The following is a 15,184-nucleotide window of genomic DNA, read 5'->3' as shown; positions in this document are numbered from 1 at the left end:
GAGGAGGTGAGCAGGTCTGGGTGCAGTGCGATGGTTAAGATTTCTGTGGGGCTGTGGGACACTGAGTGTGGGGATAGTCCCTGGAGCTGAGGCTAGCTGGGCTGGTCACCCCCACAGCCAGGGCCATCCCCACAGTGGGCAAGACGGGGTGGCAAGCAGGGGGTTCCGGGGCCCTGAGGACCCAGGAGTGAGGTCACGAGGAAGACAGAGCTGAGCCCTGCACTGACCGCTGCACCCTCTTGTCTCCCACATCAGCCTGATTTTCGGGAGCCTCACCGTAGTGACCGGCATCATTGGGGTGGTCCTGGGGGCAGAGGCCTCGAGGCGGTTCAAGAGAGTGAACCCGCGGGCGGAGCCCCTCGTGTGTGCCTGCAGCCTGCTGGCAGCCGCCCCCTGCCTCTACCTGGCTCTCCTCCTGGCCCGGACCACCTTCACCGTCTCCTACGTAAGTGCGAGGTCCCTACGGGGGACGGGCGGGCGGGCGGCCCTGTCTATGCGGGCTGACGCCGCACCTATCCCCACGTTATGTCCACCACTCCTTCCAGGTGGACTTTGCCGTCCCCGTTTTACAGACGGGTAAACTGAGGCTTACCCAGAGTAGCACAGCTGGGAAGGAACACAACGGGGTTTTGAGCCCGAGCCTCTGCGACCTTGAAGTGCGTCCTCCGCGCGGCCAGTTAGCACTTGTGGGGGAGACCGAGGGACCGGGTGTTCCTGGAGGCGCCGGGGGCTCAGGGGGCCGAGGGTGGTTCTTTCCGGCTTAGAGGCGAGGGCTGGGGCCCGGGCTGGTCCCGGGCGGTGCGGGCGCCGCGGTAAGGGTGACGGCCCAGGAGAGGCAGGCGTCCCAGGCCGGGCCGGGGTCACACGCGCCTCCCGCGCTCTGCGGGGCCCCTTCCGCCCCGCATCCCTAATCCTCGTCTGTGGCCAGGTTCCAAGGCTACGGCTCCTCCAGCCTTTCTGGAACACTCCACGCTCCCGCGGGACGTCACGGTACTGGCCTGGGCTCTGCGCACCGTGGGGTCGCGCGGCCACTGGGGTGGGTGGGGCTTCTCGGGCGCCTGTGCTTTGGCCTTAGGGCGCCCCTCTAGCAGCGGGGATTGGGGCGCTCAGGACACCACAGGTCTCCTTCAGGCCCGAGGGCAGGGCTGGCGCGGGGGCTCCTCCCGGGTGTTTGGCCTGCGTAGGGGCGTCTACAGAGACCCCAGCGAACAGATGGCTCCTGAGGCCTCACGGTGCCCCGGGGTGGGGAGGGGCGCATCTCACCCTGCACACAGATTGGAAGACTGAGGCCTGGAGGGGGCCACATGGACCGTGGGGCGTACGAAACCGACACGAGTCTGTGTCCTTCATGCTGTCCTGACCCTGTCCTCCCCGTGGCATACAGTAGGCGCTAATAAAGGCCTGGATGCACATTGACATCCTGGCTGGGGGAGCTGAGGACGGTGGGAGCAGTATCCAGGCTGCAGGGCAACATCGACCTGACCTTGCAGCGGCGGGTGCTCCTGGAGGCCTGTCCCTCCATGTCTGGGCACCGACCCCCGCCAGCTCTGCGTCTGCCACACTCTCTGCTGGCTCCAGGCAGAGGCTCCTTGGCTGCGCGCTGGGCACACAGCTGTCCCCCCTCTGCCACCTGGCCCATCTCCAGGGCCGGATGCCTCATCTGGAAAGGACATTGCGCCCCGGCCGGCAAAGCAGCCAGAGAAACCCTTCTGGGGGCCTGCAACGGGGTGAGGGGCAAGGGGTGACATGGTGAGGGGGCGATGGCGAGGGGCAGGTCGGGGCAAGGGGCAAGGGGCAGGATGGTGGGCAGGCCTGGGATGCGTCCCTCCTCTGCTGCTGGGAAGCGGCTCCCTCCAGGCCGAGGTCAGGCTGTACTGACCCCCCAGGCCCCGCCTTCCAGGCTTCTGGAGCTCGCAGGTCCAACCAACATTCCATCTTGAGGTCCAGGCTGCAGCTCTGTCCGTCCTGTGGGCACTGGGCACAGATCTCCCAGTGCCCCAGGCCTGGACTCACCCGCGTCTCCCCTTCCTCCAGGACCGGTGCCAGGATGTGTCCCCGCGGGCGCCTGGCTCTGCCCTCACCCACTGCAGTGTCTCCCACGCAGAGGGGGCTCCCTGTGCTTCTGGGGCCAGTCTAGCTCCTCCTGCAGGCAGCCGAAGCCCCTGCTGGACCTCCCCAGGGCCTTTGCAGCTGTTTGCCCCCCCCATCCTGACACACACCCTGGCTTCTCCCCCCACCCCTCCTGTTCCCCCCAGTCCCTCCTCGGGGCCCTTCTTGACTGCGGTGCCCTGGGGCTGAGGGTCCACCGCCTGTGCCCTTACTTGTGCTCTGACCCCTCTGACCCAGATGGGGCCCGGGGTGGGGCCCATCTTGCTTGGCTCTTGGCCTGAGACACACTGCCAGACACGTGGGGTCACGGCATGCAGAGTGGACAGCCGTGTGAAAAGCCACACCGTTCAGTCACTCAGCAAACACCCGCACCCATAGGGTGGGGGCTGGTTCGAACTTCAGGGATACAGCGGTGGGTGAGGGAGGCTACAGTGTCTGCAGCCCGGTGGAGGGAGACAGCGGGTGGGCAGGACACACTTCACGGTATCTCAGGTGATGTGGAGCTCAGGACGGGGGTGCCAGGGATCAGGGGTGTGTGGGGCAGATTTACGGGCCATGGGGTCCCCAGGAGGAGGTGTTGGTGAACAGCTGGAGGCCGTCCCGGAGCCCGTGGAGGAGGGCTGGTATGGGTCCTGGGGCAGCAGCAGGCACACCGCGCTGGAGAGCCACCAGGACCCCACGGAGGGATGGACAGGGGGACAAGGTGGTGGGACCGGGGCACATGGGGACTGGTTTTACTGAGAGAGGGGTTTGTTTGCCCCGGACGGGGGTCTGTCCAGGTGACAGTGTGCTCGTCGTTCGCTGGCCTCACGTTCTCGCGGGTGCGTGTGGGACGTGGCACCTGTGTCCATGGGGAATCGTGGCTGCGGTTTCCTTGCAGTTGTTGGCCTTGGCGCCCGGGCCACGCCCTCTGGCTCACTCTGACGAGTCTGTCTTCCTATCCCACGCTGGGGAAAGACGTGCGTTAAGTCCCCTACAGAGGCAGCAGGATCCGCAGTGGCGCCGTCTGGGTCTGGACTCCTCTGCGGGAATGCCCATGGTTCCGACCGGTCACTACTTGTCATGCATCCATGAAGACTTCTCGTTTCTTCCTCTGGCATTTGCGGTGGTTGGCAGCTTCCTAAGGATTTGGGCTTCGTTGGGGAATCTGGTCGGGGTGTGCGGTGCTAGTGTCCCCATGAGGCCTCCTCCATCCTGGCTTCAGGGACGAGGGTCCTGTCCTGTCCTCCTGGTCAGTGTCGCCAAGGAGTTGTCCATTTTGCTACCAACTTTGATTTTATTGAGTTTCTCTATTCTTCTGATACTGCCCCCATTTAGGGCAGTCAGGCTGGCTTCTGTGGACATGGGCGTCCTTATCCTGGCAGGGAGGTCCGGGCGGTGAGGTGGGCCAGCGCCACAGCATGGATGCCGGAGAGTGGATCACAGGTGTGTCTTGGAGGAATTTCCAGATAATTCCACATGGGGTGTGAGAGAAAGAGGAGGCACAGGAACACGGAGACACCAGCCTGGGCAGGAGGGACCATCATCAGGCTTGGGGGCGTCTGGGTCAGTGTCAGAAAGAGTGAGAAACTGAATGGTGTTCACAGTAGGAAGCGTCGGTCGCGTCCCTTCCGTCTGTCTGTCCATCTATATCTCTGTGCATTCTCAGGTTCCAGGGACTTGCTCTTCCTGCCCCGTGTCTCACTGCTTGGGGGAGGTAGATGTGACTTCCAGGAAGGGTGCATGGACCCACAGGCATGTGAGCTCGTGTGAGCATGCATTCAGGGGTGAATGGGGTCCAGTCCAGAGACACTAGCGTGCACATGTGAGTGCCAGTGCGTACTCACGTCTGTATCCCCATGTGGTCTCGCCGAGCGTGGATTGTAGGCATGTGCGAGTTCATTCCATAAGTGCCTGGAGTGTAGCAGTGTGTCTGTGTGTGCTGCTCTGCACGCGGGACTGTGTACATGCGTGTGTCAGGGCAACGGGTAGGTGTGTGGGATGTGCATGCACACACGTGTCTGCTGCTGAGCCTGGCGTCTCGTGGCTGTGGGCATGCTGCTCAGGGAGGAGGGGCCGCCCCCACATTTCTTGGAGAAGCCAAGCTGTGTGGCATGTTTCCCGGCAGTGGGTTCCTGGGCCGTGCAGTGGGGTCTGGGGAGCCCTCTGGGGCACTGTGCCTGAGACCCACCTGCCGGCACCCAGCCCTCCGTCTCCCCACTCCTTTTGGGCTCCTTGGCAGGCGCAGTGGGCTTCTCGGCTGTTAATTAGGCTCCAGACACACACAGCAGGCCTTGGCTCGCACTCGGGTCCTTGGCCTCCTTCCCGGAGCCTCCGCCCTTCAGAGAAGAAGGCTCTAGGCTCTGAGGGCTGAGCCCCAGGCACGGAGGCCAGAGGATGGGCTGAGCCCCTGGGAGGGGGGCTTTGGGGCCATCGGAGGGGCATATCAGGCCGTGCTCCTGCTCTGAGTCCCGGCCGGGGGTGCTGCCACGGGTGTGAGGCCCCAGGGTGCTATAAAACAGCAGAAGTATTTGCTTTGCTCCTGAGTCCCTTATCTCTTTTCTGCCTGAGCTCAATGGGGCAGCATGGGGTGGGGCCCATCAAAGGCAGGGGTGGGGTGGGGTGGGGGGCTGGGTCCTTGGCTGAGCTGCCTATGGCTTCTGCCCGTGACCCAGCCCTTGTCCTAGCGCAATACCCAGCCCCCAGGGACTAGAGTCCCAAGAGCGCCAGGTGATACCCTCGAACATCACATGCCATCCCTCTGCCGTTGTCTGTCTCTCGATTGAGCCGCAGCTGCCTGCTCAGAATTGAGGGGAGACCCAGGCTCTTGAAGGAGCAGGTGGAGATGTTCAGTGGCTGGGCGGGAACATAAAATCTGGGCTCCAGCACAGGGAGGAGTTGGGACGTGGCCGTGAAGCCCCACAGCTATGGGCCACCCCAGGGGTTGCTAGCCCCACCTGCGCCTCTGGCCTCACAAGCGGGGAACTAGCGGGGGGTCTTCACCCTCAAACCTCCACTGTGTCCTGAGGGTCCTGGGAGTGATGAGCAGAAACATTCACACCCATATCGGATGCTTCCTGAGCGTGTCCCGTGCACCAGGCACTGTTTCAGGCTCTGGGGATCTAACACTGAACAAAATAGGTGAAAATATGTATGTGATCAATCAAACATGTAGTGGAGAGTCTGCCTGGGGCTGAGGGGCTGAGGTCAGGGCGCAGTGGGGAGGGAGCAGCCAACGGGGAGGCCCTAGGGGAAAGCATGGCCTGTCTTCTCTGTGGCTCTTCCCTTGAAAGATATCTGATGTGGTCTAATTTTCTTTACCTTGCTTTGCATTTGTTCTGGTGTCTGTTGGCATCAAACATGCCTTAGACGGTAAAGTTAGCCTAATGTTTGTTTTTTTTATTTTTTAAAAATTTTTAAAGATTTTATTTATTTATTCATAGAAACACATACAGAGAGAGAGAGAGAAAGAGAGAGAGAGAGAGAGAGAGAGAGGGGGGCAGAGACACAGGTAGAGGGAGAAGCAGGCTCCATGCAGGGAACCCGATGCGAGATTCGATCCTGGGTCTCCAGGATCACGCCCTGGACTGAAGGCGGTGCTAAACTGCTGAGCCACCTGGGCTGCCCTGTTTGTTTGTTTGTTCATTTGTTTTTAAATATTTTATTTATTTATTCATGAGAGACACACAAAGAGAGAGAGAGAGAGAGGCAGAGACACAGCCAGAGGGAGAAGCAGGCTCCATGCAGGGAGCCTGATGTGGTGGGACTCAAACCCTCGTCTCTAGGATCAGGCCCTGGGCCGAAGGCCGTGCTAAACCACTGAGCCACCCGGGCTGCCCCTTGTTTGTTTTTTAAAGATTTTATTTATTTGAGGAAGAGAGTGTACGTGCACGAGTGTGAGTGGGGGAGGAGCAGAGGCCGACTCTGCAGGAGCCCGGAGCCCCATGTGGGACTCGATCCCATGACCCTGAGATCACGACCTGAAACAACAGCAAGAGTGAGACACTTACCCACTGGAGCCACCCAGACACCCCACGTTGGCCTAATATTTTAAAAAATCCTTACCGTTGACTCATTTTTTTCCATCTGGATACCTACAGATTTTGTTATTAGTCTTGAAATTTGATGGCGTGGCCCAGGCATGAGTTATCTCATGACAAGTCATCCCCAAACTTAGCAGTTTAAGGCAACACACGACCGTCTCACCCTCTGGGGTCAGGAGCTGGGCCGGGCCTGGGTGGACCTTCCACTTCACAGCCTCTCCGGGCCGTGGTCAGTGTTGGTTCAGGGTCTGTGGTGTTATCTGAAGGCCCAATGAGGTGGGACGACTTCTGAGCTCACTGGTAGCCATGGGTGTCACGCAGACTGTGTGTGTGGCTGGTTCCTCGCTGCTGGAGCTCGCCATGTGGGGCTCTGCCTGTGGGCAGCTCAGGCCTCCAATCCAGTGGGTGGGGAAGGCAACAGCTGGGCCTGTGGATAGGGGAGTCCCGGCGATCTCTGCCCTTCTCATTCCTGCTCTGTTCTCTGAGCTGGGCCTGAGCGTGCAGTGTGGGCCACTCTGGTCCGGTGCTGAATTGGGTTTGACACCGTGGGGTGGCTCTGCCCTTGATGATGCTGCACACTGGGGCTGGGGTCTCACTGGGGCCGGGTCAGGTTGGGGTCGGGGTCAGGGTTGGCTGGGGTTGGGGTCAGGTAAGAGGAGTGCTGGTTGGAGCCCTGGGCCCTGTGGTCCCCTGGGGCAGGAAAGGCTCTGCACACACAGGGCCCTGTCTACTTGGATCCAGGGTGAACCCCTCTGGCCCCAAGCGGCCCCAGTGATGGGGTCACTGCTCAGCGTGTCCGCTTTCCCCCATCTCTACAAAGCAGCCATCCCACTGGATCTCCATTCCAATGGGGCTCACCCAGCTTATGTCCCTCTGGCTGTGGGGCTGTGGGGAGGGCAAGCCGAGGTCTGTACTGAATTGTTTGGCCCTTCCCTTGGCTGCCAAACATAATGTTCATCTCATTAGGTTTTGTTCTGTTCTTTGCTGAAAAAACGTTTTTTCTGACTTACTATTTTTTACTTTTGGGGAGAAGGGAAGTCTGCAATGCGATCGCCCTCTGTCTTCACACAGCAGTCACCCTGGATGACCTGTGAGGCCCCCTCCAGCCCAAACTAGACCCTAGCTCTGCGTCTCTGTCCACCCCTGCCCCGGCCTCCAAGATAGCCAGCTCAGCCATCATCAGAGCCTTTGTCTCTGGGGGTAGATGCTTCTCTCCTCAGCTCAGAGGTCCCCTGAGCCCATGGGGGACTTGTGAGGAAGCCAGAGGTTGGCCAGGACATGTGCCCACCATGGCTGTGGTCAGGGCCAGCGAAGGATCCCGGGGTGGCCGTGGCACCTGCTCTCTGACCCCTGGGGTAGCCTAGATGGTTGGGCTGCGCAGGCACTCTGGCTCTGGGGGGGCCTTCTCCTACCACTTGGTCCTAGGGGGCTTCTTCAACTCGTACATCTTGGGGTGATCAGCTTTGCCAGGGGCTGCCTCAGAGGGACCCAGGGAGGCCCACCCGCCCTTCCTGAGGGCTGTACCTCCCTGCCAGGATCTAGCAGGTGTCTCTGCTCAGATGGGCAGGAAGGCCCACCCAGGAGGCCGCAGTCTGCTGAGTTTTCCAGGCAGACGCCAGAACCAGCCACCTCACTGCCTCGCTCCCCACCTGCCTGCCTACCAGGCCGCCACCGCGCTGCCAGCCCCAGGGAGTGGAGTGGTACCTCACGCCCTAAAGCCAGTCCCTGAAATTACCGGTTGGCAGGCCGAGGGGCCGAGTGTGCCAGCCGGCATGGCAGCTTGCTGGCGGCCAGTCTGTGCCAGAGCCTGTCCTGACTGGCTCAGCCACCCTGGGCATGGGGTTGATCCCAGGAAAGGGAGGATGGGGCCTGAGTTCTGTCCGGGGCTCCCCCGGCCCAGGGGGGATGTTTGCCAAGCCAGGGGGTCAGAGATGAGTTCCTGCTGGCTGGTGCCTGGGCCCCTCCCACCACCCATCACTGGGGCTGAGCCTTCTCTGGGGAGGGTGCTCCGTGCTCCCTCCCGCCCACCTGTGTGTGCAGGTGCACCTGAGGAGAGGTGTGTGCGAGGTGAGTGTGTGCATGAGCACGAGGGTGTGACCCATGAGAGCACACGCATACACACCCATTCACTCTGCAGGCTCCTACAGTGTGTGTGCCGCTGGCTGTCTGGCATCTGCCACACGTGGTCAGGTTGAGGGGCACCCCTGTTGGCTGCACATGCATATACTTGTGTGCAAGGGGTGTGTATCCAGGTTATGAGGTGCTGTGTGAACCTGCACATGTGGGGGGCCCACATGCTTGTGCAGCATATGTGAGTATGATGGCATGAGTCACAGTCCGACTGTTCGTGGCTGGAGTGACTAAGGCCAGGAATATTCCTCGTGGCCGCCCTGGCTCCAGGGGGACATCCTCTAGATCTGAGGCATGGGGGCCAGGGGCTGAGGGGCTCCATGTTTCTCAGGCTCCCGCCCAGCGTTCCCAGGCCCTCTCATCCATGGAGCAGGGATGAGGGGACAGAGACAGAGTTCCCCGCTGGAAGTCCCCCCGGGGGGTGCCGGGAGGGGCCTGGGAGCCTGCTGCTGAGGGAAGGGAGGCACCCACAGGCTGGACAGGAGGAGGGGGCCATCTGAGCAGAGTTAGGCTGCGGGATAGATGGCAGCAGGGGGGACCCCTGCCCGTGTGGGGGTCACCCTGGGTGAGCACAGTGGTCCAGCCCACAAGAGAGGGGCTGGGGGCCTGGCTGGGCATGGGAGGGCATCCAGGAGTGCCCGGCTGCCCCAGCTCTGAACAGCCCAGCCTGCTCCTCCTGGAGACGCGGCCCCAAACCAAGGCCCTTTCGGGTGGGGTCTCGGGGAAGGGTGGGGGCAGAAGCACAGGCCGTGGGAGGCACCTGGCTCTCAGCCATGCAGTTCAGGGAAGCCAGGCCCAGAGGGGTGACCCAGCCAGGGCCACGGGGCAGCGCGGGGCAGGGCGGGGGTGGGGGGCGCCGTCCTGGGGCCGTGGCGCCTTGGGAGCCAGTGTAATTACAGGGCCGTCACCCTGCCGCCGCCGAGGATGCCTGCGCTGGTCTCCAGGTGCTCTCGGGCCTCAGCATCCCCCGGCCTGCGGGCTCTATTTCGGGTTGGGATCCACCCTCTGCAGCTGGAGGAAGGAAGAGGTGTATTCCGGTCTGTCTGCTGGACGTGGGGGGCAGGGGACGCAGAACTGCGACTGACCGCCGCCCCTGGCCCGGGTGTGAGGGAGGGGCTGTGGGCCAGGTGGAGGCGGAAGTGGTGGGGTGGGGAAGGGGGAGAAGGGGGGCAGGGAGGGGAGGGAGAGGGGTGCAGGGGGCGGGGAGGAGGCAGGCCCGCCCCCCCCCCGCCCCGCCCCCCAGGCGGCTTGTCAGACCCGGTGGGGTTGGAATGCAGGCCTGTGTGGACCGAGCTGAGGTGGCGGGGACTTCCTGATCCCGCCTGGTGCTGCCCGCACAGCGCCTCCCTCCGTGTGCCCCGAGGGCCTGGGGGGGCAGGTCCGTGGGGGGAGCTCACGGCTGCCCCCAGCCTAGCGCCTGCGCCTGCAGTCCAGCTCCCTGCCTCCTGAGGGCCCCTCCCCAGGCTCAGCTCAGCGCCCTCCAGGCCCTCCCTGACGGGGGTCCAGGGCTCTCCTCTGACCTCCCTCCGGGCCTCACTCGGTGCGCAGGGTGGGCTGCAGGCTGAGGGCTCCCGGGATGGGACATGGCTGGTGTGAGGGCCTGGCCCGTGGCGCACAGGGGAGACCGGAGGGAGTGGACAGCGCCCCCCCATCCCCCCTGCCCCCCCATGTCCGCAGGCCTTGGGGAACCACCATGGGCTGTGGCATGGTCCCGTGACTGTGGGAATGATTAATTCCTCTCCAGCAATAAGCTCCTGGAAGCTCTGAGAAGTGACTCTTTCCCCTTCTTGCTACTCCATAAACTCTTCCTGAGTGAGTGGAATGAGGATTGTCCTAATCCCCTGGCATGAGGCAGGGGGTTCTGGGCACAAGGGGTCCACAGTGGCCTTGAGTGCCCAGCGGATACTGGGGCAGCACAGGGGGCTGGTGCTGGACGGGACCTGGAAGTCCTGAGCAGGGCTGGTGATCTCAGGCAAACATGTCTGGGAGGGACAGGGTCCAAGCCAGGCAGGTGGCTGGACAGAGCGGGTGCTGCATTCGCGTGCACAGGCCTGGAGGGAACACGGAGGGTTTTTGGGGGGGGCTCTGCAGCCCCTGGGCCTTTGTCCCTTGGAGCCTGTCTCCCCAGCTTCCCAGTGGCCTGGACGTCAGGCCGCCTCCTCCTGGGCCCCCAAGAGCTCTCAAGGCCTGGGCCTGGGGCAGTCCATCGGGGAGGGGGCCATTCCCGGGTCAGGCCTGGCACTGTCTTTCAGGTCACGGCTGCCAGCCCGCCCTCCCGCCCCCGCCGCCCTGGCGGGGATGTCTGCGCAGCTGGGGCGCTGCTGGAACTGAGGTGACCTGAGGGTCTCACCCCCACACAGTCACGCTGCCCTTGCCTCTCTGCAGGCAGGACAGCAGGTCGCAGGAAGGAGGGTGACGCTTGCCCTTGTCCACAGGTGTTCCTGGCCCTTGGGGAGCTGCTTCTGTCCTGCAACTGGGCCGTGGTTGCCGAAATCCTGCTGGTAGGTGTGTGGGGCTGGTTCCCCTGGAGCAGAGGGAGCCCAAGTATATCCAGGTCAGGGCTAGGGGGCGCTTCAGAGACCAGGGGGCAGGAGGCCAGGCTCGCTCAACAGTTACCTGGGACCAGACCTTCCTGATGCGCTCCAACATCCCCTGCCGGCCTACAGTCTGCAGCTCAGAGAGGGCAGATGCCTGCCCCGAGGTCACACAACACCTACAGACCCAAGCACTGTGACTCCAGGGCTCCCACTTCCAGCCCGCCCCCTCTCTCACTTGCATTTCCCTTTGGCCTGTGCTCTGGGTGTGTGGACGGGCTGGGGGACCCATGAGCCCTCCTCCTGCCTCCTGGGAGGCTGGCGTTGCCAGTGCTGCGCAGGGGACCTGGGGAGCCTGGGGCCTGTGCAGAGTGGGAGGCTCACATGGGCTTCCACCACCTGCCAGCTGCGCAGGACATGGGCAAATCACTCTGTGTCCCTGGGCCTTGGTCTCCCCGTGTGGACGACAGGGTGACATACCTGAGGGTTATCGTGAGTGTGGAATGAGTGGCACGAGGGTTTGGTCGGGGCGCCTTGCAGGGCTCTCCTCGGTCCTGTCCTCTGGCTCCTGGGGGAGGTGTCCTCATCTCAGCCATCAAGGGCAGCTTGAATACTGTCATTGATGAGGGGCTCACTCCCTGTGTAGACCGCCCAGGCTCAGTGGGTGTGGACAAGCTGCCCTTTGATGCCCAGGGAGTGGGTAAGCAGCAGGGCAGGTGGGTCTTCCTTGCTCTTTCCTACAGACATGAGACCCCGGCTCCAGCCCAGACTGGGTCCCACACCAATGAAGGGCCTCAGTCCTTTTTCCTGGTCGGTAGGGAGGAGGGATCCCACCTGGCCCGGCAGGGTGCACGGCTAGCAGGCAGGGGAGCCCCAGGGCACAGGAGGTCAACCCCAGGGGTTGCCACGTTGAGGCCCGGGGATCCTGGCTACCCTGTACCCCCACATCTCCGGGGCCTCGGTGGAGTGGAGAGCCACCCCTGTAGTCCCTGCACCCTCATGGCCTGGGCCTTCAACACGTGGTCACCCCGCAGATGTGTGAGGACTGCGTGTGCAAGAATGATGAACCCGCAGAAGCTGGCTCTAGGCAGAGCCGTGTGCTGAGGGTCAGGCAGGGCAAGGGGGGAGGGACGGGCCTGCTGGCTGTGCTTGGACATACCTGGCTGTGTGGGGCAGCTGTCCAGAACCACACAGCAGGTGCTCCCTGCGGTCCTGCCCCTGCTCACAGGTCTCCAGCAGCAAAGCTTAGTGAGCCTGCCCTCCCAAGAGGACATCTGCCCCCCCTTCCCCCAGCTTCCCACCTTCCAGAAGCCTCTTGGTGAGATGTGGCCTCCTAGACACATTGGTCCAGGGCAGCCAGCTCCCCAGGACTTTGACTTGACCCAACATGCCCCTGATGGGGAGCTTGCTCCCTGAGCCCTGAGAAGCACCTGCCTCCTGACATCCCAGGCCCCCCTCGCACACACCTCCCTGCCCGGAGGGTCCTGGAGGGTCCTGCTCCCCAGTAGGCTGGGCTGGAGTCCCCCCAGGCTGAGTTCCCTGTGCCCCCCAGGAACAGCGCAGAAATGGGTTTATCCTGTGGGGTCCCAGCATCCAGCCACCTGGCTCCCCCCACCTCCTCTGCAGGCGCCCCTGCCCTGGTCTCCGGGGCCCTGCTCTGCCCACCCCCGCGTGTGGGATGTGAGGGCCACATAGGGAGGCCTGTGCACCTGCCATTGCTGCCCCACACACTGCAGGCCCTTAGGTGGTGCCGCTCATGCTCCCCACTGTAAATGGAGCAGCTCTTGTGAGGAAGGAGAGTCAGGAACGGAGGTGTTTTGTCCCAGAATAGAGCCCAGAGCCTCTCCCCTCTAAACTTACCTGCTGGGCCGCCCCCGTCCCTGCCTCCACCCCGGGGCTCTGTGAGGCCACAGGATGAGCAGGTTGGGGATGCACTTCCTGCCCTGGCCGTAAGGGCTGCTCTGGGCCCCCAGGTCCCAGGGACTTGACTCCGAGGGTCTTAGCTGCAGCCCAGCCTCTTCAGCCCTTGGAGGGTCCACCTGTCCCCGCACCGCAGAGTCCTGGGGAGCCGGCTGCCCTGGACCCTCACAGCAGAGTCATAGCACCGGGGACAGTACGAAGCCACAATCAGCTCCTGCTCTGGCCTGGTGGCCGGTCCAGCTCCTCTAGCTAGAGTGGCTCCGTGTCCTTGAGCAGCCACAGGACTGAGGCCTGTCCCTAGGCCCTGCGGCCTGCCCCGTGACTCCCCAGCCTCCACGGCTCTGCTCACTGGGTCCCCGCCCAAAGTGCCCTTCGGCTCCCTGTGCATCAGTGACCCAGGGGCGGGGTGGAGCGAGGGTGGCCTTCTGGTCCTTCTCGGTCTCCCAAGTGTTCAGGAGCAGACACAAGGGAACCACCAGGCAGCCCCCCACACACATACCCCGGGCAGGTAACACATGGTGGCAGGGGTTGTCGGTCAATCCTGGAGCGGCAGGCCCAGGGTGGGATCCCAGCCTTTCTGTTTCCTGGCAAGTGACCCCAGGCCAGTTATGTGGCCTCCCATAGAGAGTTTCCTCATCTGTGACATGGGCATGATAACCATACCTCCCTGGGAGTGGTTGAGTGAGTGCACGATGTGTACGCGTGAGATCTACAGAATGCATACAGGAGGCATCGCGGGTGGATCCCCAGGGAGGGGGCATGAAGGGGCACCCTCCTGCCCTGTGCTCCTGTGTTTTGCAGTCTGTGGTGCTGCCCCGGTGCCGGGGGACGGCAGAGGCGCTTCAGATCACGGCGGGCCACATCCTGGGGGATGCCGGCAGCCCCTATCTCACTGGACTTGTAAGGGACGCGCTCGTCTGCGGGGACACAGGGATGCGGGGATGGGTGTGAGGTCAGCGGGGGCACAACAGTCTCTCTGCGCAGGTGTCCAGTGCCCTTAGGGCCCGACGCCCCGACTCCTACCTGCAGCGCTTCCTCAGCCTGCAACATAGCTTCCTGTGCTGCGCCTTCGTCATCGCCCTGGGTGGTGGCTGCTTCCTGCTGACCGCACTGCACCTGGAGAGGGACCAGACTCAGGCCCGGAGGCCCAGCCCAGGTACTCCGCCCCCACCTGGACCAGGCCCCATGCCCAGGCTCATGGGAGCAGCACATGCACCCCCAGCCGCTCGGTTTGGAGGTCTGCTCCTGTGTTGGTTCCTTGGAAGCCATCATTGCACCCCCACTCTGCGCCAGGTGTCGGGACAGGGTTCCCGGTCCAAGCCCTCATGGGGTGCGTGCTCCAGAGCAGGGATGGGACAAGCAAGAGACGGGAGTCCACAGGGACCAGGGTCTTGGAGAGGCGTGATGTAGGGGAAAGGAATGCATGGGAGCAGCTTGTGGCATTCGAAAGGTCCTCACCGTGCAGGTGACCGACTGTGGGGCTGTAAAGGTTGGGAGGAGGTGAGGCAGGGGCTCCCAGCAGACAAACAGCGAATGCAAAGGCCCTGAGGTGATGGCGTGGCAGGGAGGCCGGTGGATTGAGGGGCCAGAGGGAGGGGCGAGGGCAGTGGTGATGGGGCCACAGCAGGGAGTCTGGGGGGCCTTATAGGGACTGTGGCCTTGCTTGGAGACAGAGCCCATGTGTCGTGTCTGCAGACGGTCCGGGCATTTTATCTAGTATGTGACTGCTGTGTGGAGAGCAGACTGGGGCTGGGAGGGCGGCGGGGCCACAGCAGGCTTGGCATCACCGGGAGGTAGGGGGTGGACCTGGGTGCTGGCCAGCGAGGTGCAGGGAGGTGGTCGGTCCTAGAGTCTGTCTTGAGAGTGGAGGTGAGGACTGTGCGGGCCTGGGGCCAGGGTACCATATGCATTGCCTGCGGCTGGCCGAGTGTCTTTCCTTCCACAGGGACCCCCGATAGCACCAAGGAGGAGAGCCAAGCCCTGCTTTCCCACCCACGGGCCGTCCCAGAGGCACCCTGAGACCCCGGCCCCTGCGCAGGCCTGTGCTCACCAGGCCGCACCCCTCCCTTTGGCTGCACCTGCTGCCCCCTGGGGGAGCCAGCAGTGCCGAGGCTGGGTTGGGGCTGAAGCTGTCCCCTCTGTCCCTGCCATCCCTTCTGTCCGCTGCCTGGGGTCCTTGGCCCACTGGCCCCTGGGTCTGATTAAAGTGTGGTCAGTGCAAAGTGCAAGGGTGTCGGCCTTTCACCACCTGTTATCTGCCCCTCAAGACGTCTTTGCTGGGAGTGGGGGCAGGTGGGGAAGCGGTGGGCAGCCCCGGGGGGTACAGGGTGGCTCCTCCGCAAGGGTCTCTGGGAGGCCCTGCCCTGGGCCCCTCCGTCCCTCCTCCTGCAGGTCAGGAGGCCGCAGGATGCCCTTTGGCCTGAGCCACTCAGAGGTGGGGCAGGTGGGGGCCACCCAGCAGTCTCTGAC

At 63.3% G+C, this 15,184-nt stretch overlaps 1 protein-coding gene across 7 annotated transcripts in view; it reads left to right on the top strand.

Moving 5' to 3' along the window:
* Positions 1–14,937, top strand: part of SPNS3 (SPNS lysolipid transporter 3, sphingosine-1-phosphate (putative)) — a 29,279-nt gene extending 14,342 nt beyond the window's left edge. For all 7 annotated transcript variants that reach the window (XM_072821696.1, XM_072821692.1, XM_072821697.1 and 4 more), the window contains 5 exons: positions 256–445; positions 10,697–10,762; positions 13,517–13,615; positions 13,700–13,871; positions 14,661–14,937. In XM_072821696.1, the coding sequence (XP_072677797.1) occupies positions 256–445; positions 10,697–10,762; positions 13,517–13,615; positions 13,700–13,871; positions 14,661–14,734 (601 nt within the window). In that variant the 3' untranslated portion in view covers positions 14,735–14,937. The remainder of the gene's footprint in view (positions 1–255; positions 446–10,696; positions 10,763–13,516; positions 13,616–13,699; positions 13,872–14,660) is intronic.
* The last annotated feature ends 247 nt before the right edge of the window (positions 14,938–15,184 follow it).

This window comes from Canis lupus, chromosome 3 (genome assembly GCF_048164855.1).
Source record: "Canis lupus baileyi chromosome 3, mCanLup2.hap1, whole genome shotgun sequence".
Lineage (NCBI taxonomy): Eukaryota > Metazoa > Chordata > Mammalia > Carnivora > Canidae > Canis > Canis lupus.
The sequence above is the reverse complement of the archived record's forward strand: the minus strand, read 5'-3'. Positions and strand labels throughout refer to the sequence as shown.